General features: G+C 41.3%; 1 protein-coding gene across 7 annotated transcripts in view; it reads left to right on the top strand.

Moving 5' to 3' along the window:
* Positions 1–8,854: 8,854 nt before the first annotated feature.
* Positions 8,855–24,852, top strand: part of PRELID2 (PRELI domain containing 2) — a 458,899-nt gene continuing 442,901 nt past the window's right edge. For 6 of the 7 annotated variants that reach the window (XR_010112231.1, XR_010112232.1, XM_055112744.2 and 3 more), the window contains exons 1-3: positions 8,855–9,061; positions 21,119–21,176; positions 24,261–24,334. Coding sequence is in view for 5 of the 7 variants with exons in the window: in XM_055112744.2 (XP_054968719.1) it covers positions 8,987–9,061; positions 21,119–21,176; positions 24,261–24,334 (207 nt within the window). In the remaining 2 variants the exon portion in view is untranslated. The remainder of the gene's footprint in view (positions 9,062–21,118; positions 21,177–24,260; positions 24,335–24,852) is intronic. The other variant, XM_003829090.8, reaches the window with a different exon arrangement.

The raw sequence follows: 24,852 nt of genomic DNA, 5'->3' as shown, positions 1-24,852 counted from the left end.
GATTATGGGTGTGAGCCACCAAGCTCGCCTGGTTAATCTTTTATTATTATTATTATTTTAATTCTGGAACAGATTAAGATGAGAATGGCTTCATTAATCTTGATGTGACCATTTTAGGAAAATAATTTTTTTTTCAATGGGAAAATAATGAAAGTCCTTACCTGAATCTTCTATTTCTAGGTATAATTTCCCCAATATCCATGTTTACCTATTGAATGTTATTTTCCCATTATTTCATAGTGGCCAGCACCTCTCCTGACTGCCTTTTCTTTTTTAAGGAAACATCAGTGTCTTTAATCTGGATACTCTTGTGTGTTGTGGTTTCAAATAATTCCAGTTTTCATGTACTGACTTTGAATCTATTAGTTTACATCTTTGCAAATAAAAGTTTAGTGAAATGGGAGTCTATCCCTTTGGATGAGTTAATTAGCCCCTCCATGCTTCAGTTTATTCATCTGTGAACTGTGGATAATAATGGTAATGAATGTGGCAGTGCTTCACTAATGCCCCCTCTTTAGGGCCTGTGCTCCCCACCCTCCTCAAAGCTGTGCTCTTTTCTGAGGCTTGTCACCCAGCCTCCTTACCTCATTGGGGGCCACCCAGCTCCAGGGATTTCTATAGGATTGGTTGAGGACTCAACTGGCACCAAATTTTGGAGCAGATTGTCTTGTTGTCCAACACTCCATTCTTCACTTCCTCAGGGGTGTATCGCTCTAAAGTACCCCCATCCTCATCCCTGTATATAAATCCTTGTCTCATAGTCTGTTTCCAAGGAACCCAATCTGAGACAAATACCTGCTTCTTCAGATTGTTGTAAAGATTGAGTGTCTATATAAAGCCCTTCAGACAGCACTTGGGTTTGGGAATAATTTATCATTTGATAGCTGTCATTATTCTTGGGTTGTACTTCACTGATTGATAACATTACCATTTCTGCTTATCTCATCAATCAGATAGTCCTTTGGAAAAATAATGTAATAACTAGCCCAAGGAAAGTTGTTAAGTTTGCTATTTTTCTGTTAGTTTACTCTTCCTTTGCCCTGGGGCCCTTCATGGCTGCCGCCTTCCCTGCCCCTTCTCTCCTTTCCCCTTCTCCTACCCATTCCAACCCTTCAGTGTCTGCTCATGGCCTCCCCCACTGGAAAAATATGTAGGAAAGGAAAGGACTTGTTAAACTTACTCACATTGGAGTTTCAATGTGTTATCCCTTAACTTTCTAAGTTATACTTCATCTGAAATTCTCTCTGTATGCCTTTGATTTTATTATTACTATTATTATTATTATCTGCAGTACCACAACTGCCCTTCTGTAATTTTTGGCCTTCAGTCTGTTGTGAGATCATTTTTTAAAAATTGGTCTTCCCAGATAAGAAGCATCTTAAACAGATGCTTTTAAAATGCATGCCATTATGAGCTTCAAGTCAGTGAAATTTAAAAAAAAGAAATAAAATGCATGCCATTAAGATAAAATAAAATGCATGCCACTAATTGCTACCTGCTATTACAAAGAAAATTTCCCCTTTTGTACTCATATGGTGAGGTGAATTGGCCTTAAAGGATGCAATTTTACCAAACAAACAAGATGAATAAAATTCTTATTGGATTTCTAAACAATCAAGGTGAAGAGGGTAAATATGGAGAGTTGAAAACATCAATGTAAAAGGCAGCTCAACTTTCAAAGATCTCAAGAGCTGGGCTGATTTGGAGATGGAAAAAGAGTGGGCAATAAAGAATCTTTTTTCTTTCCTTTTCTCTTCTTTTTCTTTGGGCACATGAACTCAACAGCAGCTAAATTTTTCTTCCACATCATACTAGATAGGAGTCTCAGTTCAAAGTGCTAGAAAACTCAACTCAAATTAAGCTAAGCACAAAAGGAGATTGCCTGGAAGGATCCTGACCAAGTTCAGATAATCCAAGAAGGAGCTGCAGGAAACATGGCAATTCATGGGATTCAGGGACCAGAACTGGAGGTCCAGTGCCTCCAGAATCTCTCTTCATCTTTCGTCTCTGCTTGTGTCTGATATTATTGGTTAAATTGTGTCCTTCAAAAAGATGTTGAAGTCCTAACCCCCAGTGCCTATGAATGTGGTCTCATTTGGAAAGAAAGTTTTATCAGATGATCAAGTTAAAATGATGTATTAGCTTGCTAGGACTTCCATAACAAAGTACCACAGACTGTTTGGCTTAAATAACAGATATTCATTTCCTCACAGTTCTGGAGCCCAGAAGTCTGAGATGAAGGCATCAGCAGGATTGATTTCTCCTTGCCTTGTTGGTGGCCTTCGTCTCTCTCTTTCTTCACATGGTCTTCCCTCTGCGCATGTTTGTGTCCTAAGCTCTTCTTCTGATAAGGGCACCAATCATATGGGTTATTAGGGCCCCACAATATGACCTCATTTTATGTTAGTTACCTAGTTACCCTTTCAAAGCTCCTGTCTTTGAATACAGTCACATCCTGAGGTACAGGGTGTTAGTATTTCAACATATAAATTTTAGGGACACAATTTTGTGTATAACAGTTGAGGTCATTAGGGTGGCTCTTAATCTAAAGTTCTTATAAAAATTTGGACACAAAAACAGACAAGTGTAGAGAGAAGACAATGTGAAGTCACAAGAAGACCATCCACAAGCTAAGAAATGCCCGGGGCTATTAGAAGCTAGGGGAGAGGCATGGGACAGATTCTCCCTCTGAACCCTCAGAAGGAATCCATCTTGCCAACAACACCTTGATTTATGACTTCTGGAATCCAAAGCTGTGAGACAATAAATTTCTGTTTTTCAAGCCATCCATTTGTGGCACTTTGAAAATGAACACATCTGGCTTTATTTCCCTCTACAGTCAGACAGGCTTTCTCCAGATGGTGGCCAGACTGGGCCTTGGCTCTTCTTCTTCCCACTTCTGATCTTTCAGCACACCTTTCCAGCTCTACCTTCACAAGGGATCCAGAACCTAAAAACTGATCACCACCGATACCACTGTGGTCTCAGCCATCATTTCCTCTTATCTAGATTATGGCAATCACCTCTTGAGGGGAGAACAAGCTCAAATCATGTTTTTTTCCTGTGCTCTCACATCACAAAAATCATCAACACAGAAGACGTTCTATTTTTTGTAGAGACCAGGTTTCACCATGTTGCCTAGGTCAGTATGAAACTCCCGAGATCCTCTGCCCTCCTTCAGTAATGGCAATTGTGGTGAGAGTCAAATAAACTAATACATAATATTATTAATAATGTTATCTGCAGTACCATCACAACTGCAATTTTTGGCCCTCATGTATGATGAAATATCTTTGTAAGATATTTGCTATCTTAAAGACCAAATAAGGTCATGAAATTCTAAGGTTTGCCAGCACACATACAAATGTGTGTGTGGTTTCTCCCCACACAGCAAGCAAGCACTCAGGTCTGCAGTGGACACCAGCCAGGTGTCCTCCAATTCAATTCTGACACTACCTGGAGATAATTCAGATCCCACAAGTTGAGGACTCAGTCCCACAAGATCACTCCGCTGTCCCCACCATCCCCCATTCAGATGTTAGTTGCAAGTCTTGGCCTCCAGAACTTCTGACTGACCCACTTCAAGATGGGCTTCCCATGATCCTCTCTTTGGATTCAGTTAATTTACTAGAGCAGCTCATAGAACTCAGGGAAACACTTACTTCCATTTACCAGTTTATTATAAAGGATAGTACAAAGGATGTAGCTGAAGAGATGCATAGGGCAAGGTATAGGGGAAGAGGCATGGAGCTTCCATGCCCTCCCTGGGTGCACCATCCTCCAGGAATCTCCATATGTTTGGCTAGCTGGGAGCTCTCTGAACCCTGTTCTTTTGGGTCTCTTAGTAAGACTCCATTGGATAGACATGATTGAAGATAACCAGGTAGAAATACGATTAGGCAAAAAAGGATATGATATAATACTAACAGACGGAGTCAGGAAACCTAGTAAGGCCCGCCTGTCTAGATTCTTCTTGGCCTTCCTGTGCAGCATTTCTTCCTGCAGGGTATGGGGTGGGACACTCTCTGGAATGAGAAATCAATCAGAAAAGCCAGGGAAGATTAGAGTCCTGCCTTGGGCAGGTGAAGGGAAGTCAGGAGAAGGTCGGAGAGAGAAAAGCCTGCTTCTGAGGCCTAAAGTGTCCCAATATTATAGCAAAAGACTGTAGCAAGGGCTATGGGAGTTATCAGCCAGGAACCATGAATCTATATTTATACATGGAGGAGTGGAGTGTAGTGAGGAGTGGGAGTTGGGGAGGAAATTTTACATATATATATATGTAAAATATCATACCTCTTAATTGGTCTCTTTCTTTGCTTTGCCTCCCCATAGTCACTTCTCCAAACTGTAAGTAGCCAGAGTGATTCTGTTAAAATATACAGTTGAGATCATGTCTCTCCTCTGCTCAAAACTCTCAATGGCTTCCCATCTCATACAGATAAAGCCAACATTTTTACCATGGCCTGGAGGACCCTATGTGACCTAGATTCATGTTTTCTGACCTTATATCTCAGGAACTCTGCAACAGCCATACTGGCCTCCTTGTAGTTCTGAAATGTATCAGGAGAATGCCTGTTTCAGGTCTTGGAACCTGCCATTCCTTCTACCTGGAATGATCCTCCTCCAAATACGAGCATGACTTGACCTCCTCTTCTTGCGACTTTTCTACTTTAATGTCATTTTCTCAGAGAGGTCTTCCTTAGCTCTTTTAAAAAATTTTAACACTGCTCCTCTCTCCCCTGCCCTGCCATCACTTCTCATCCTTCTTCTCCAGTTTTTGTCTCCTTAGTACCCACACTTACTTATCATACATGATATTTTACATATTTGAATCTATTCTGATATTTTGCTTTGTTTTCCTTGCAAATTCTCATTCTGTACCCTGGTTTCAATAACTATATCCCTGTTCCCTGCCTTGGCTTGTGTCTCTAGCTCACATCTCAAATGTCAGGTTGCTGGATTTTAGAGACAGTCTTGGCCCACTCAGTTTCTGCCCCTGCATTTCAGTTTTTGTTGACGGAAAAACTGAGCTGCAGGGGCAGGAAGGATTTTGTTCAAGGTCATATTGTATATTAAGTACATTCGTGAGTTTATTCAACATATACTAGGTGCCAAGCATTTTACTAGGCACTGGATAGAGAGGAGTGAATAATATATGCAGTTCCTCCAGTCTTGAGAATGTCACAGTAACAGTGATTTATATATACAGATAATTATAAGACTGGATACAAAAAATCAGTGATAGAGAGATGGTCAGGATGGTCAGAAGAGGGAATTGAACCAACATGAAGAAGGTGAGAAAAGCAGAGAGACAGGGTCAGGGCTGGAGTTCTGTGTCACTTAAATCTTGCAGCATTTACAATCATTCATTCATTCATTCATTCAACCTAAATGTATTGGATGTCTACCATGTTTAAACTATTGTGCCTCCCTGTGAAGATACAAAAGGTATTTTATATCTTATGAAAGTTCTTTAGTAAGATATTTGGTATCTTAAAGACCAAATAAGGTCATGAACTTCTAAGGTTTGCCAGCAAATTTCCATCCTCAAGTCCCTGCCCAGTTAAGCCAACCAATTTCAAAGCAATGGAAATTTGTTTCAGTTCCTTCTCGCTCCCTCAGAGGACCCAGCAAGTAAGATTACTGTTGTGCAAACTGGCTGTGATTCAGAGCTACAAGATAATAGGCTCATGTTGTGAAGTCTGGCACACGTTTCAGAAAGCCCCAACGTCCTTGGAATGGGCAGGTCACATTTGTTCTTACACAAGTCACTCAGCCAACCAGCCCCAAGTAGAGGTTGCAGGTGGTGGGGCCTTTAATCTTTCAGGACACACCATTGGCCTTTCATGGTTACTTAATCCGGAGATTAAGCCCTGCTTAAAGATACACTCTGGGAGAAACTGATGGTCAGAGTGGATTGAGGATACAGGGCCCAGGACCTACGCTAGCAGGGGGTTTGTATGTCACATCTGGTCTCCAGCTACTCTGGTAAAAGAGGCAGATACAAAATACCATAAATTCTGCAGGTAATTGATCTCTCCTTTGTGGACCTGTGTAGTCTCCCTGGAAGACTGCTTTTTGTTTTCCTGTAAGGAGGGATTGGTGATATAGTGGAGTGGCTTTTAAACATGCATCCAACACATATAAGAGCGTTTGCATCTCATTCTCCTCTCCACTCCTCCTTCTGTATTTCAAGGAAATGCTGCTTACAGGCTTAGTAAGGTGGGGATTAAGAATTAATTATTGGATTTAGCAATTTGGTCATTGGTGACCTTGAAAACAGTCGTTTCAGTGAAGTGGTGGGGACAAATACTGATTGGAATGGGCTCAAGAGATTACAGGCAGCTCTTTTGAGGAGCATCAGTGGACCAGAGACTTGGAATACAGCTGGAGGAAGATAGGGGGTTAAGAGTTGTTTTTTTTGTATTGTTTTTGTTTTAGATGGAAGAAATTACAGTGTACTTGTTGTGCTGGCTGGAATGGCCCAGTAGAGACAAAAGCTGATGATACAGAAAGGAAGGGGGATATTGCTAGAGAGATGGCCTTGAACAAGAAAGAGGACAGGAACTTTTAGTGATGTACTAGAGCTGGCCATTCAACACAGCTATTATTAAAGTATATAAATTTACAATCACATATAAAAATTAATAAATATTTATTTATTTGAGATGGGTCTCACTCTGTGGCCCAGGCTGGAGTGCATGGCACGATCATAGTTCACTACAGCCTTGAACTTCTGGATTTAATAGAGCCTCTGGCCTTAGCCTCTCAAGTAGCTAGGACTACAGGTGTGCACTGCCACACCTGGCTAATTTTTTATTTTATTTTTTGTAGAGATGGGGTTTCACTATGTTGCCTACACTGGCCTCAAACTCTTGGCCTCAAGTGATCCTTCTGCCTTGGCCTCCCAAAGTGCTGAGGTTACAGGCATGAACCATAGGAGCCTGGCCAAAGAGTAATAAACATTGAAAACTCATCCCTTCCTGCTACATTTTCCATTATTTATGTTCTTGGTTCTTTATGGCTGTCGTATGTGGGTGGTGGAAATACTATGTGATGGTGTGCTTCTGTGCTTCCCTCCCCAACTCCCACTCCTCACTCAACTCCATGTTGCTAAATCCCCAACTTGTGTTTAGTGACATCGAGTTGGCATCTTTAAACATGGTAGGAGTATTTACACCACGGGAATCAGCAACCTTTGGAAATCAGGGCCTTGCTTGATTTATACTTTAAAGGACAGCTATTTGTTAAACATTTTTCAGTTCACCTCAGGATTCAGTGGACAAATGGAGACACTGGTGCTAAAACAAAGTGCTGACAGTTCACCCACAGGAACAAGAGTGAAGGTAAGGCATTTGGTCTGGTGGGTAGAGAGGTGGCAGAGCGATGTGACCTATTGACTAAGTGAAAATGGAAGTAAGGTAATGACTGGAGTATAAGGCTGGGAACAAAGGTGTCAGAGGTGTGGAGGAATGCGGGAGAGTAAGTGGATTTGAGAAATTCAGTACTCTCTGTCTTTTTTTTTTTTTTTTTTTTTGAGATGGAGTCTTGCTCTTGTCGCCTAGGCTGGAGTGCAATGGGCGATCTCTGCTCACTGCAACCTCCGTCTCCCGGGTTCAAGCGATTCTCCTGCCTCAGCCTCCTGAGTAGCTGGGACTACAGGCGCCCGCCATCACGCCTGGCTAATTTTTGTGTTTTTAGTAGGGACAGGGTTTCACCATGTTGGCCAGGCTGGTCTGGAACTCCGGACCTCAGGCGATCCGCCCACCTTGGCCTCCCAAAGTGCTGGGATTACAGGCGTGAGTCACCGCACCCAGCCAGAAATTCAGTACTTTCATAGTGTATTTGTCTGGCACCATTAAAAGGTGCCATAGGGTTAGTGGTTATGAACTTAAAAGATGCCTGTCACAGTGGGTGTGTATTTTCCTCCAGCCCCTTCTGGTGGCTTGGGTAGAGACAGTCAGAGGAGACCTAGATTTACACAAGGCTAGGGTTTTGCCAGACCAGTGTGACTGCGTATGGCAGGGGCGAGCGAGATGGCAAAATCGTAAAAGTCATCACCTCAGAGACCCTCCATAATCACCCTCACTAAAATCATGTCCGCGCCCGTGTCACTTTAACCGATTATTGTTTTTATTTTCCCAGCTTGTTGATTGGGTGTGAAATCAGCCGGCTCATCAGCAGAGCTGGTGTTTCCTCCCTGCGGAATCCGCCGTGCCCACTACAGCGCTGGGGCATAGGAGGCCTCAGAACCGTGCTGAATACACGGATTAACGTGCTGGTTCTCCTAACATCTGTTGGTTGCAGTAAATAATAATACTCGCAACTCTTTTGTATCCTCTAGTTCCTTGCTCCGTGGTGTTTAACCTTAGCGAGGAAAGGAACTTACCTGCAGGGTTTGGTGCACTAAAACGCGGTTCTTATTCCCGAGGCAATCTTTACCTTACACGAGGCCCAAACCCAAGCCTCAGAGGCAGCTGCCTGGTGGCATGAGTAATGCTGGCCTTTGTCACACCAGGCCTTCCTTATTAATACTTTTTTCCCGTGCTGCCAACCACGGCTTATTCTGTGACTCCAGGCGGTGATACCATAAACGCATAAGCCCAAGGTCCAGGTTTCCTGGGGCGGGGCGTGATGGCTCCCAGGCAGAGAAGCTTTTCTCGGCAGGCGCGGCCGCGGGAGGGCACCAGGGCCGCTCTGGCGCCGCCAGCGTGGAGACGGCGGGGCCCCGGGTGCTCTGGGAGCGCTCCAGGGCCTCCCGCGCTCTGTAACCCCAGGCCCCGGACTCTGGCAGTAGGGGCGTGGGCGTGGCCGACTGCGTGTTTCTCCGAGTGGCCAATAAAGTTTCGAAAGTTTGAAAAGCGGAGGAAAAAGGCCACGCCCATGTGGCTGTCCGAGTGTGGGCGCCTCCGGGCCTCTGCGGAGCCCTGGGCGGCTCTGAGCTCGCGGAGGCGTGGCCGGTGCGCGGGGCCCGCGGCGCGCGGGGATGGGGGTCTCGGTGGATGTGCACCAGGTGTACAAGTACCCCTTCGAGCAGGTGGTCGCCAGCTTTCTCCGAAAGGTACCGCCCCGCTTCCACCTTCCGTATCCCGCGCTGCCTCCGCTGCTTGCCCCTCTCTCCTCTCCTTCATCCACGCGGAAGCTGGCACCGCCAGTGTCTCTTTCCAGCTGCGGGCTTTGCTTCAGGGATGTGTGGGTCGAGAGGGATTTCCTCGAAGACTCCCCTTACAGGGAGCGGGAAAAGGAGCCGTGCTTGGCATCACGTTCACACCTGCCCCAGCTGAAAGAAGAGGCTTTCCTTTTAGGAAGAGCCTCCGGGAATCCCAGCTCGTGAGCTCCGTGGAGTTGCAGATGACCGACGTGTGGAGCTTTCCGGTTCATCACTGACCCCTTAAAAGCGAGGGGAGGCCATTGGGCAGTCATCCTGGTTTACTCAGCATGATGGTTCTGCTGCCCCATCCACTGCCCCTTATTAAACAGCTGTGGGACATCGTGCAGGTTGCTTACTCTCTTTGTGCCTTAGTTTGCTAATCTGTAAAATGGGGAAAATAATAGTACCGACTCATAGAGTTGTTGTGAGGATCCAAATGAGGTAACTTGTGTAAAGTGCTTAGCACAGTTGTGACCTAAATGAAGAAACTGAGGCAAAATCAATATAAAAAGAGAGTTCATTCGAGCCAAGTTTGAGGGCTGCATCCTGGGAGTGAAGGTGCCCTGAGTATACATTCTGATGAGCAGAAGTCGAAAGTGGGTTTTTAAAGGAGAATAAGAAGCACTTCCTAAGTTGTTTACCAAGAATTTATATTAAAATAACATAAACTATTGATTGTCTGTACATTGTTCTTTGTATCACAAATTCCAGGAACTTGAAGATAATGGGTAAGGCAGCTGGTCAGGAACAAAATGCCTTTAACCAGTTGCTCCCAGGAATGGGTTGGGTGAGGAGGGGACCACTAAAGTCCTATACTCTTGTCTCTCTGGGCTTGATTGATTTTGCATATTTCACTGTAACTCACACAATCTGCTCTGAGCTATTTTTCTTTTTCTCACTGCTACTGATGTTTAGTTAGGGCTCTAAAATGTTACTGTTGTTTGTATTACTACAACCGATTTCAATACAGATAATGAACTCTTCCTCAATACTGAGGGGCCCTGAATCCCAAAGACTGTTTCTAGGATTGTGGGTCCTGATAATAGGAAAATGGGAAATGTCTTTGAAAAATCGAAAGCGCCCAGGCCTGGGAGGCGGGACTCCTGGACTCTGATCTGGTTCTATGCGTGGTTAGTTCTCTGGGTGACCTTGGCTGAGGGTCTTTTCTCTAGGCCTTAGTTTCCACATCTATAAGATGAAGGGGTTGTACCAGATGATCTTTGAAGGTCCCCTTCGGTTTTCATAAGCAAAATTTGCAACAGTTGCAATTTGCCTTGGTTAGCAGCCACAGGACATTGAACTCCATATGCAACCCGGAAGCCAAACTAAGGGAGATGCTGGGAAGATGAAGGTCATTTGTTAAACGATAAGGTGTAGCCTCCGTTAGAGGAGGTGACATGGTGGCCCTGGTCACAGAGGAGTGAGGAGAACACTGGTTAACACTTTGTTGCTATAGGGGGCCTCTTTGGAAGGAATGTCAGCTTGCTGATATGTTCGTTGATTTTCAGTATCTAGACTAGTGCCTAGCACCTACTAGGTATTTAATAAAAACCTGAGCAATGAACAAATGAATGAAAGAATGATTTACAGACCTGTTGTAGACTTTGCCTTAGGCCAGGCTTCTGGGCCCAAAAAGTAACAGCCAACACCCAATTTTTTTGTTAGAACTGGCACTTTGGAGTCTGGGTACCCTTAAGCCACTGCTCCTTTGTAGTCTTTTTGGATTGTCATCATCAAGAGTCAGTTGATCTCCACCTTCTCAGAACTCACAGGGCACTCTGTCTAGGCGTTGCTGACCGTCTGCAGTGTCAGATGGTGACTTCTGTATGTGTTGTGTTTCCCGTTAGACTCTAAGGTTTTTAAAGGCGAGACTCACTCCTGCAGAAGCACATAACACAATGCCAAACTCTTATTTACAGAGGTCCTGGCGCATTGTGAGCTTTTGGTAAATGCTTTTCTTTTGTTGAATACTTATCTTCTGTGTGCCAAGCTTTGTGTTAAGTGCTAGAAAAATGTGGGAGGTCACCGCAGACCCTGTTCTCATGGAACTGATGGTGTGTAGTGGGTGAGATTAACATAAATAAATGATGCGCAAATGAACACAAAATTCAAATTGATGATGTGTACTTATGAAAGGAAAATACATGGTGCTTGAATATAGCAGGGAGGCCTGCTGAAGTCAGAGAGGGTGATCTTTAGGAAAGGCTTTCCTGAAGAAGTGGCACTTGTGAAATGATGGCTGAAGCATGAATAGAAGTTTCCTAGGAAGGCTGGGTGTGTGGTGTGTAGTGTGGTGTGTGTGGTGTGATGTGGTGCGTGTATGTGCGCTCATGTGTGCTTTCCATACTTTATCATGTTTACTGCTGCCAGCACCCTCAGGAAGTAGTTATGATTAATTTCCATTTTACAATATAGAGAAACTGAGGACCAGAGAAGTCCAAGTGCCTTCCTCAAGTTCCCACAGCTAGCAGGTAGGACAGCCAGGATTTTAACACATGGATCCGAAACTCACACCCTTAGCCACCCGGCTGTGCTGCATTGCATATAATAGGCACTTCAACGATTATTGAGGTAATACAGGGTTTCAGAATCAACTTTGCCGGCTGGGCACGGCAGCTCACTCCTGTAATCCCAGCACTTTGGGAGGCCGAGGCGGGCGGATCACTTGAGGTCAGGAGTTTAAGACCAGCCTGGCTAACATGGTGAAATACCATCTCTACCAAAAATACAAAAAATTAGCCAGGTGTGGTGCCCTATGCCTGTAATCCCAGCTACTCGGGAGGCTAAGATGAGAATCACTTGAACCCAAGAGATGGAGGTTGCAGTGAGCCGAGATCATGCCATTGCACTCCAGCCTGGGTGACAGAGCAAGACTTCATCTCAAAAACAAAAACAAACAAAAAAACCCAAAAAACTTTGCTGTGCTCAATCTGTTTTCTTTTGTTCACAGTCTTCTCTCAGGGTTTGCTCAGCTAAGTGGACCTGTTGACCCTGATATAAAGATATAACTTTGATGTGTGTTAGGGTGAGAACACAGAATGTTTAAGTTATCTATTGGTATGTAACAAACCACTCCAAAACGTAGTGACTTAAACCAATGACAGGCTTTTAATTTTCACAACTCTGTGAGTTGACTAAACTCATGTGGTTGATTTTTGTGTGCTGTGTGGTATAGCTGAGGTCACTTATGTAGCTGTATTCAGTTAGAACCTGTTGTAATTCTTATAAAATATTTAGCAAAGTACCTGGTACATAGTGAATAAGTACTATGAAAAGGCAGAACTGGGAAAGGCAGAACTGGGAAACAGAACTGGGTATGTCAGAACTGGGAAATGGAAGGCAGAACTGGGGAAATGAGAGACAAACATTTGGAGACTAAAGGTCTAGTGATGGGACAGTGTTAACATCATGCATGTCACTGTACTTCCTTTCTTTCTATTCATTCATAAAGGAATCCTTCAGAGATTCCTTGGGAGGAACTATGTGACTATTTCTAAGATGTCAGTAAACCCATTTGCTGGGTGAATTTTCCCCTTATGTTATTCAAAGCCATGAACTGGAAGTCAGTAGACCTGGATCTTGATCATTATGCTTTCACTGTTAGGTTGGGTGGCCATGGGAAACAATTTTCACCATCCTATACTGTGTCCTTGTGCAAATTAGAAAAGGCATCTTTTAGGGGTCCACTCCATAAGCTCACAGTTCATAGGGCTAGGGGAAAGCAAATGAGACTATTTATGCAAATTAGAAAAAGTTACTCCTTCCTTTAGGTGGATGCAGTCCTGTGCCCACAGGCCCACTTGACCAGGAGCCCTTGTGTAGTCAGCAGCATCACAACTGTGTAAGCCCTAGTTTCTCCTCTGTGAAAATGGTAATGCCACCTACCCCACCTACCTTCCAGGGTTGTTGTGAGGATGTCACATGTGTTAACAGTTTGAAAAGCATAAGCTTTTTTATAAGCCTAAGGTAGTAAGAATTATCTTTTTGGCAAAATACACTTTTATTTTTCTTTCAGTCTTTATGATTTTTTTTTTCAAAGGAAAGCACTTGGCAGAAGGGACAATCATATGAGGAACGCTGGGAAGCATTTAATCTGATTTTGCACAATGGTATGTTTGAAGCTGCTTTAGCACTGAGGAAGTTCTATTTTAAATCAGATCTACTGATCTATGGCTTTTGGTTTGTTAGGAGTTGCCTTCCAAGATATAATATACTACTGTTTTTAAAACCTGAAGAATGTTTGCTCTTCTTACATCTGCCTGTTGAATACCACAGGCAAAATATTAGCTGCATGCTTTCAAAGCTAAGTGACACTGTGAAAACAAACAATATGATACTCTTTGTTCGTAAAATACAGTATTTCTCAATAAACTCTTCATGGAGGAATGTTATGAAACCCAAAATAGTTTATTCATTGGATGCTGAACTGTATGTACTTTCCAAGAACTATAGTGTCAATGCACTTAACAGTTTTTTTTTGGTTTCTTTCTTTGTGTGATTCTTAGCTTTCTAGCTCTTATCACTTACCACTGTTTCCTTCCTTTTACTTAAAATCATCTACAAAGAGAACACAAAGTTGCATAGATGAATGTAGCAGTGTAGAAAATGGGTCTTCTCTGGAATCTCACTTAGACCTTTTTAATGGGCTTGCCTTTCATGAGCTGGATTCAGAGAACTTCTTAAATTTCATCTGCCTGAAATTTAAAGTCATTAAAAAGGATCCAGAGAGCTATTATATTGACTGGGTTTTCTTGTTTATATCTAAATGAGGCCAGAGAAGTAAAGATTTTTCTTACCTTCAGAAGGTTGACTTTCTTTTTATGCTGTGGTCAAAAGAGTCATAGTGAATAGAATATCACCTTCATAGGTGGTGATTTTTGTCATTTGTTTCTGATGTATCCCAATTACCCAAAGAGATCCTGGAACATAGTAGGTACTCAGCAAATCCTTGTTGAATGAATGAATGAACTGACTTTTGGGGATTAGCCCTGTGCAATTTTAGATTGAAGTCAGTATGGGATTCAGAAACATGTCCTTACTTTGGATACTGTAATAAAATGGACAGATTAAAATATTGATAATTTCTTTGCTTTGACAGAATGACCCTGGGTGTTATTTATTTTGGCTGGGAGCCTGGTGTGCTGAACAAAATGGTTTGAATGTTTACTCTTAAGCTCATAAAGGGGATTTATGAATGGCTATTTCCATTTAGAGTAGAAAGTTGATTGGGTAATTAATAATGTTTCCATTTCTGATCCTATCTTTTCTCCCTTGCAAATCTGACACTTACATGTTATCTTTTGTCACATGCTGTACTAGTCTTTCTTCACTTTTATCTTCCTGTCCTCAGTTCCACTAGAAGATTAGGCATGATGTAAAGGAGAATGGTGCAGATGTGCAGAACGTGGGCTCTGACATTGGATGGGGTGGGGAAGACAGGGATGGAGCGCTGTTAGCCCTGTGAGCTTGGACAGGTCAGTTCATTTTTCTGTGCCTCGATTTCCTCATCTGCAAAATGAGAATAATAATCACTGTCTTCTGGAGTTGTTGGAGAAATTAAATTGGATAGTGCTTACAGTTATATGTAATATACCTAGCTTAATTTCAGCACACAGCAGGCTCCTTTAAAGTACTTGTTGAATAATGATAACAACAACAATAATTTGTTGCATTTATTTCATGAGCCTGAAAATAAAAAGCTGAGAGAAGTGGCCTCAGAAATCATTACTAACTTAGAGTAATAAAGGAGAGAGTGAGCATGAATAAAGGTACACATTTGAATTAGGAATATTTTCTAAATGCCATTTGAACAATTGTAAAGTACACTTAGAAACTTATCTAATGGAGATTGTGGCTTAATCAGTGTATAAAAGACAGAAGATATTGGCCAGGCATGGTGGCTCATGCCTATAATCCAAGCACTTTGCAAGGCCTAGTTGGGTTGATCACTTGAGCCTAGGAGTTCAAGACCAGCCTGGGCAACAGGGCAAAAACCCCATCTCTACCACCACCACCACCACCACCACCACCACCACCACCACCACCACCACCAAAACCCCAAACCACACAGACACAAAAACAAAAAACCCCCAAAATTAGCCGGGGCATGGTGGCACACACCTGTAGTCCCAGGTACTCGGAAGGCTGAGTTAGGAGGATCGCTTGAGCCGGGAGGCAGAGGTTGCAGTGAGCTGTAATTGCATCACTGCACTCCAGCCTGGGTGACAAAGTGAGACCCAGTCTCAAAAAAAAAAAAAAAAAAAAAAAAAAGATTTTTTTCACTATCTAAGTACATGGACCTGTCTTCAAGGAGTTCACTGTCAAAAGGGACAGAGGAGGATATATTAATTTTCATGATAAAGGCTTTCTTGGGGGCATATGGCAGACATTACATTATAGTATGGGGCAAGATTTATATTTTAATTATAAATCCATGAAAGCATTTAAACTATTTAGAAACAGTTGTCTTTTTAAAAACAAGTAAATATTCTCTCCAGAACTCTTACTTCTCTGGTGCAGCCCTTTCCCTAATGCTAGTGTGGAGTGAAGTGTCAGGGAGGCCTTGTATCTTACACAAATTCCGAACTGGTAAAGCACGAGCTTGTGAGTTTTTTATTAGTCTAGGAAAATCAGATATATTATCTTCTAATCATTTTAAAATCATTGTGTAAGTATTTTTGGATTGCAGATAGATGCCAGCAATGTATTTAATGCCACACCACAGTAAATTGCAAGATAAAAACCAAAATCTTGAAACTTTTTAAGTTTTCAAAAGTGTTGATTCATTTGTTAGTAGCAAAACCAGCTACATTTATTTTCTACTTGCACAGTGCTAGGTATTATACTGTAATTAAATTGTTTCCTTTAATTCTTATAACAACTCTTTGAGGTAAGTATTTATTCTCATTTTACAGATGAAGAAACTAGGGCAGATTAAAGTGATTTGTCCAAGCTTCTCACAGATAGGATTCCAATTCAGATCTCTTGGGCTCTAAAATTCACTGTTTTCTAACATCGTGTCTTTAATTTTGTTTTTTATTTCTTTTCATTTATAAATAATTTGACTTATAAAACATTTCAAAAACAATATTGCAGAAACAAAGAATTCCCACATACTTTTTTCCAGCTTCCCCAAACCACAGTATACTTTTTAAAACCAGGAAATTAACACTGATACAATGCTATTAACTAACCTATAGACCCTATTTAGATTTTGTCAATTGTCCACTAATATCGTTTTTCCAGTCTAGCATCCAATTCAGGACCCCACATTGCATTTAGCTGCCAGTGTCCTGCAGTGTAGGACAGTTCCTCAGTCTTTCCTTGCATTTCCGGACCATGGTGATTTTGAAGAGTGCTGGGCAGTTATTTGTAGTGTATCTTTAGCTGCACTGGGTTTATGCATACATTTGATGTTGTGATAAGAGGATTTTCCTCTGTGTTACAATGAAAAACTGTCTTTTCAAAACCTTCACTATGTCATTGCTGATTATTGGGTCATTTTTGAAAGAAAGAGGCTGATGTGCTGTTGGTTGGCCTTTGTTTGGAACCATAGCTTTTCCTGGCCAGAAGGATCTTGGATGATCACCTGGTGGTTCATCACCCCGACCTCACAGATGGCAGCGTTGTAGTCTGCATGTCTTGGCTCGTTGCCCTTTGTCCTTTCTATTTCATCATCCTATTGAAAGACCAATGAACAGCCATTCCAAATACTTTTCAACTTAAGTATGTTTTGTCCTCGATCATTGAAATTTTGATTAATTTATAACTTGTTTCGTCTTGGTATAAAATCAACTTTGCTTTTCTTCTGAGATAGACTATGGTGTGGAGCTCTTAAAAGGAGTTTGGCATAGCTCATGGTGATTTCTTTCTGCTGCTAAACACCAAATCTCTTTTCAGCAGCCCCATCTCTTTGCATGTACATGTTTGGCAGCAGCCTAGATGACAGATTCCCTTAATGCTTATAACACGGGTATGTTAATATACCAGACTTACTGTAAGTCTTCTTTGCCTTCTTTGAAGGACTCTTCAGACAGATCTGTCACTCACCTGCTTCCTTGTACTCTCTCCGGTAACCTCATTTGTAAATTGGTAGACAGTGACTCCTTTGGATGTCATTGACTGTTTCTGAGAGGGGAAGCAAATGTTATTAAAAAAAGGCATTGGCTTTTGAGCTTTTTGGAAAGTTCATATTTTAATAACTCTTTTAAGAGTAGGCTTTCTGAAAGCTTATGGGTTTTTTTTTTCCCTCGGCAAATATGAATGCAAAATGTTATATCTTCATGAAGCTTCTCCCAGAAACATATTGAATATTCTGTAATTAGATGGGTTCAGTTTCTTGCCTCTAACTTTTTATATGTATGTGTTTGCTTTAATGCATATTCCCCCCCAATGTTATGGAGTTCTTGGCTTATCTTTTAATATGTAAAAAATAAAGCAAGCAGATACAACAGCTTTAGGCACGTCTACATTTTACCCTTGTTAGACTGTTACATACATATGATATATACAGTGGTATTTGTAATAGTTTCATGTCTTGGGGAAAGGAAAAGGAGTTAGTTTACACGTTCTGTGAAGAAATTAAAAATTATAAGGAAATGCAAAATGAAGTCAAATATACCTTTAAAAATCCCTTAAATCATCCATAAAGTAGTATAGCATACATGGCATATGTATGCAGCCTGTGGGATCGTTCTCATGCACACTGCAGTTTGTGATCAGCTAAGCCAGGCTCAAGAAAGACAAGGGCTTTTGGCAGATATCTGGGTCTTCAGATCACATTGCTTTCATGAGAGTCTCTAGTATGAAATGGGGATTGAAGAATCCCATGTGAACCTGCTTGTCTGCGGGCTTTACACTATTATATTTATAGCAGAAATACTCTGTATATTAATACTTGATAGGTTTCCACGCTTTGAGAAGGACTGAATGAGATCATGTGCATGGCAGCTTCTCTAGGATAGCACCCTGCATGAACACAGTAGCTGCTCAGTTCAGTCTTTGATGGGTGTGATCCTGATTTAGCTTGATCAATTCTGCAGTCATACTGGATTGTGTTTGAAAAGGTGTCCAGAAAAACCTGGCCATCTGCCTCCTGTCTTCCCAGGTAAGTGTTCCTGGTATTGACCTCTGAGAAGCCTTCCCTCTTTCAACTTTTTCTCATGGGAGTTTTGGTAAATTTTCATGAATTAAAACATGAATATTCAAGTTACCACAAGATGGCGTCAGATCATTTCAAGTAATGCCAGGTAGGGGGAGCCTCAGTTCAATAAATCTTTAAAGAGGTTGAAATATGTGCCTTTCATAGTATGGTAGTTAGCTATTGCAAATAAACCCCTACTTTCTTCTACTGTTCTTCTATGGAAACTTGAGGCTCTTGGCTGTTCAACTCCAAAAATTATGTAAGTGTGAAGTATTGGAGTTTATAATGTTTAAGAATTTCTCCGATAGCTTAGTGAAGTAATCAGAACTTGAAAAATTTGATCATCATGTCTCCCTGGTGATTACATTTTCAACGTCTTTTATAGTTTAGTTATCTTTCTACAACTTATGTTGAATTTATAATATTCAGTCAATATATATTTATGGGTATGTAATGAACAAACTAGAACTGTAGTAAACGAGATAAGCACATTTTACTTTAGTGTACAAGTTATAATTTATACACATATAATCACAATTCAGAGGACCTGTGTGAGTCTCAAATATCTCCCTTGCTTTAGGGGTACTGTGTAAGCGAAAGTCTCCTTTGCTGAGGAGCAGAGTATCTAAACCTGACCCTCTGTCATGGGCATGTAACTCGGAAGGGCTGAACTTCAAGAAAGCAATCACTGTAGTTCCAAGTATTGTTTTTTTTTTGAGACAGAGTCTCACTCTGTCACCGAGGCTGGAGTGCAGTGGCATGATCTCGGCTCACTGCAACCTCCGCCTCCCAGGTTCAAGCAATTCTCCTGCCTCAGCATCCTGAGTAGCTGGGACTACAGGCCTGCACCACCACATCTGGCTAATTTTTGTATTTTTAGTAGAGACAGGGTTTCACTATTTTGGGCAGGCTGGCCTCAAACTCCTAACCTCAAGTGATCCACCCGCCTCAGCCTCCCAAAGTGCTGGGATTACAGGCATGAACCTCCATGCCCAGCCAAGCATTTTTTTTTCTAGGACTAAAATGAATGAATGAATGAATATATAAATAAATAGATTTTTAAAAACCAAGTTTTTCATCAGTTATCAAGATTTCAGTTTCCAGGATGGAAGTGTGAATGACAGAGTTTACCAACATGAAACATGAAGAGATATTGAGGTTTCTGAAAGCTGAGCCACTGCTCTCTTCATAGATTGGTTTCTGACTGAAGGCAGGCTCAATTTCCAAATTGATCCCTGAGGTCATTGAGGTTTATATTCCCAATTTTTTATTTATCCAGAAAATATTGACTGAGTGCTTTTTATGTGCCAGGCATTATGCTGGCTGTTGGAGATACAGGAGTAACTGAAATAGACAGTATTCCTGCCCTCAGAGAGCCTGTGTTCTAATCTACTGTCTTTTTGGGTCATAGATATCTTTAAGAATGTGTTAAAATGATGAACCCCTTTCCCTGAAAAATCCATTAATAAATCAATATCACACACACACACACACACACACACACACACACACACACACACACACATATACACACGCCTGCTGTGGGTGGAGACCCACAGTCAGAGTTTCGTATTTCACTTCCTAGGGTTCGGAAAACTTAAAGCTCAAGTTTGCAAAGTGAGGGGCCTTTCTTCTTTCTCCCCTCAGCCTGCCTGCTGCTTTTGCCTTCTGCTCAGCACTTTGTGATGTCATGGATAAGACTTCCTGCCAATTTTCTTTTCAGATTTGATCACATGATACATTGGTAAACCTCAGGGAAGAGAGTCCAAGGGGGCTCAGTAGGCTCGGGTCAGCAGCTACCTTGTCCTGTGGCTTCTAGGAGGTCACTTCTGCTCCCAGTGTCTCTCTTTTCACATCTGAGTAGTGGGAAGGATTGTGTTAATTTAACTCTTAGGTGATTTGGTGGTAGGTTAGGTGGGCAGGCTTTGTAGGCTGGCAGAAAGTATCGGGGGTAAATTATGTCACCTCCCAGATACACTATTCATTAGCTGGACAACTTGAGCAAATTATCTAATTTGTCTAAGCCTTATTTTTCATATATGAAGTGGAAAAAATAACACATACCTTATAGAATGGTTTTGTGAATTAACTGAGCTAATGTATCTAAAGTATGAAAATTGCCTAAGAGAAAAGCAGTGGCTATTATCAACCTTGTCACAGCCAAATTGCTTTTCAGGGGAATTAAATTAACATGTTAAATATTTATTGAGTATTTACTATGTGCCTAGCAAAGCATACTTCTATGAGTATGCTACTGTGATGCTAACCCAGCCACCAGACAATGATATTAGACCACAGTGAAGAGGTCCACTCTGTATTAAACAGGCCTGGTTTAATTCCCTGGCTCCACCAGGAGCCAGCTGGGTGGCCCTAAGCAATCCAGTCTTCATTCAGTTTCCGTATCTGAAAGATGGGGATGGTGGTATCACATAAATCAGTTATAACAGAGAGGCTGTTGGATTTAGACAAGATTGTGCAAGGAAAGCATTTAGTACAGTGCCTAGCACAAAGAACACTCTTGATTTATGTTAGGCTGGTTCAATATTAATAGTATTATTATTTACTGATTAGCTTAACCTCATCCCCCTCAGGGCTAGTTGGATCTAAAGAAGGTTTTCCCCAGATTTCATGTAAGTCAAGATGATGATAGCATCTCACTTATCTAGGCCCAAGTTATAAAATTAAGATCCATGATTCAAAACTGGGCTTTGTTTAGAAGTTTCTTGGAAAATATTTGCTAGTCCTGCAAACAGCTGTGGTTACTTCTAAATAATTCACCTTGGTAGAAGATTAATGGTAATTCTTTTTTATATATTTTTGTTTAGTACCCCAACCCCATGGATAAAAATGTCATCTCAGTAAAAATCATGGAGGAAAAAAGAGGTAAGTTCTCTACAGTTTTTTCAGTAATGATCATTAAATGATAGTGATTTTTGTAAAGATGTGTGTATGTGTGTGTGTGGCCTATTAGGTTTTTTTTTTTTAAAATTGTTCACCTGCAGTTTCTTCCATTATTAGTTTTTAAACAGGTATATTTCTGTACTTGAGGTGACTTAGAAAGGTGTGGCAGGATTTATGATAGTAAAAGGCCTGCTGATGCTTTTTGTCACTTTCTAACTAATAATTGATGACAACACTGAGCTATATATAATTGTAACTGCTAACATTTTTGAGCACTTAATATGTGGCAGGTACTCTTACTTTTATTAATTCATTTAATATTCAGAACAATGTTTGGGATAGGTGTTAGACTACTCATTTAATGAATGGAGAAACTGAGATACAGAGAAGTTAAGTGACTTGCTCAAGGTCACATGGCTGTAGCCTATTATATCATTTTGTAGATGGCAAAATGCATATGATTAAATACGAGATATGACTATAAAGTGATGGTTTATGGAATCACAACTACTTGGCAGTGTGGTTTAGCATTGACTAAATCAGGAGTTGACAAGCTATGGCTCATGCTGCCTGTTTTAGTAAATAAAGTTTGACTGGAACATAGTCACATTTGTTTACATGTCATCTATGACTGCTTCCTTACTACAACAGCAGAGTTGACCAGTTGCCACAGAGACTTTATTGCCCACAAAACTTAAATTATTTAGCATCTCATTCTTTGCAGAAAATGTTTACTGATTCCTGGTCTAGAGCATAGGAATCTCTTCTGTTCTGTGTTATCCCCATCTCCAGCAAAAACCATTATCAGTGTCAGTGTTTAAACTTGAGAACTGGGCAATGCAGGAAGCTGTGACAATGCACATAGTCAATGTACAAAGCTTTGGGGACACTGGGGCCTAGGTCCAGCATGCTCTTTACCCTTCTTAGGAATCATGAGATGCTACTGTTCATTGTGTGTGACTCTGAAGCCCTCTCTGTGCTTGGTAAACATAACTGCCTTTTGCTTGTGTATGCATTTTCTGTAATTCTATAACCATATAGATATATTAAAAATATTTTCTTATGTACCTGCAGTGTGAGAGAAACTTGTTATTTGTCATGAGACAAACTGGATTCAAATCTTGATTTCATTACTACCTTGGTGACCTAACTTTTTGGAGCCTCAGTTTCTTCATCTGTCAAATGGGAAAATAATCTTGTTTTTAGGTTGTTATGAAGATCAAATGAGAGAACACTGTGCATATTCTAAATTGAAATGTTAATTATAATTTCTGTCATTGTCAGGGGCATCTTTGCCTTTGGGAGTGGCTAATCCATTTCGAGTATGTGTGCAGCAAACACCGGATGAGATGGCCAAAGGGAGGGCCAATGGGCAGAGGGGTTTGCACCCTATCAACAGCTTCTGGGCAGTCAGGGTTTTTACATCAAGGGTTGGGACTACTATAGCCAGAGCTTTGAGAAAACCTGTAACAGCATGGCTAAGTCACAGTGATTCACAAAGCAGAAGACTGCACTTCAGAGTTTATTCTTTTCTCTGCCTTTCTTTTTCTTAACTAACATTGTTTTTTTACATCCCTGGCTTAATTCTGGAAACTTTACCGCCGAACAAAATGGTTGCAGTCCTAGTGTTACAGTAGGTAGCTAGTCAGGTATGAGCAGGACAGAAGAGGGCTTACACACACACAAACACACACACAAACACGAGGGCTTACACACACATACACAGAAGAGGGCTTACACACACATACACACACAGAAGAGAGCTTAAACACACAGAAGAGGACTTACACACACATACACACAGAAGAGGGCTTACACACACATACACACAGAAGAGGACTTACACACACACACACACAGAAGAGGACTTACACACACACACACACGGAAGAGGACACACACACACACACACACACACACACACACACACACACCCAGGAGAGTTGGATGACCATCAGGTAATGGTCAGGCGGTTGTTAACTGTCTCTCTAAAGTAATAATTGGTCACAGCTGGCACCAGGCAAAGGCACGCTCCTAATAGATAGAAAACACCTGAAACTGATGATCAGCAGCTTCCTGATAAGATCTCAGGAGTTGGGAGACGTGATGTAAGATCCCGGATATATGCCAACGCGCGTAAAACCCCAAGTCGAAAGGTCAGACCACACGCTTGCCTTTCAGGTTGCCCGCTTGGCTATCTTCTAACTGGTACTTTCCTTCCTTTCATTCCCATTCTAAAGGAAGCAGAATAGCTTTTTCCTGTTTAGGAAAGTTTATAAAAAGAACAGGAATAGCCATTTCCTATTCTTTTTTAATAAACTTTCACTCCTGCTCTAAAACTTGTCTTGGTCCCTCCTTCTGCCTTATGCCCCTCAGTCGAATTCCTTCTTCTTCTGAGGAGGCCATAATTGAGGTTGCTGCAGAACCGTACAGGTTTGCTGCCGGTAACAATAGGAAGTCTACTCCCTTATGAGAGAGAAATGTGGCTAATATAATTAATTATGGGTTTAAATTTTGTAGCCAGAAATCTGTGCTTGAAAGTTTGCTACAAAAGGTAGCAGCATCAGGTTCTCCCCCTTTTTGTTGAAACATTCGCTTTGGAGTTGAGCAGGAGTCCCATTGGTCATCGTCATTGGAGTACTGACACGGATAGTCCAGAGCAGCGAAAGGTTGTGATTCTTTCATCCTTGACATTGGAGTGTGCATTCTGAGTTACTGTTGTACCTTTATTCCTTCATCCCAGATAAGGAATACCTGATTCGGCCCTGAAAAGTGTCAGGGAAACTGAATTTTGAGTTAAACATTTTCTGTAGGAATCTTGCAAATAGAAAATTGATACTGACTTTAAAAGATTCATTGCGGGAGGCTGAGGCAGGAGAATCCCTTGAACCCAGGAGGTAGAAGTTGCAGTGAGCCGAGACCGTGCCATTGCACTCCAGCCTGGGTGTCTCAAAAAAAAAAAACAAAAACAAAAACAAAAAAAACCTCACCCCCGCAAGATTTATTGACACTAAGAAAAGAACACATTTCTTTAATTTTTTTTGTGTAAAAAAATTTCTTTTTTAGATGAATCAACAGGGGTCATCTACAGAAAGAGGATTGCAATCTGTCAGAACGTGGTTCCAGAAATTTTAAGGAAGGTAAGTTCATTTTAAAATGTAATCACAGTTGTAACATTGAGTAATTTTTAATAGTCATGAAAAGGAACAGCATTTTCTGATGTAAAGGAGCATTAGAAACTTCCTACTCCTTTTACCTCAGAACCTTCTGAGGAAGAAAGCTCTTTCTTATCCAACCTGACTTTTAGCAGATGCCACTGGAGATACTTTGTCTCTCTGTCTTGTGAAGAACTCTTAATGGACATAGAGATATTGTGCAGTTACTTTAAAGATACTTTTGGCATTTTGCATGAAGTGACTATCCAATCTGTTCATGATTAGAAATTACTCTTAGGTGAGAATGATCAGAAATGGGAAGAATGTAAATATTTAGTCTCATCTTTAATAAGAAAGAGAAAAACTTCAGTTTCTAATTCACTATCAGAGATAACAGTTATTTCCCAGAGTATAATGTTCTCCACACCCTCTGTAAGTCTTTATGTGTATTTCTCTAAAGTAATATCATTGATGATGAAATCTTCATGATAGCAAATTGTTTT

The sequence above is a fragment of the Pan paniscus genome, chromosome 4, assembly GCF_029289425.2.
Source record: "Pan paniscus chromosome 4, NHGRI_mPanPan1-v2.0_pri, whole genome shotgun sequence".
NCBI classification, from domain to species: Eukaryota; Metazoa; Chordata; class Mammalia; order Primates; family Hominidae; genus Pan; species Pan paniscus.
The sequence above is the reverse complement of the archived record's forward strand: the minus strand, read 5'-3'. Positions and strand labels throughout refer to the sequence as shown.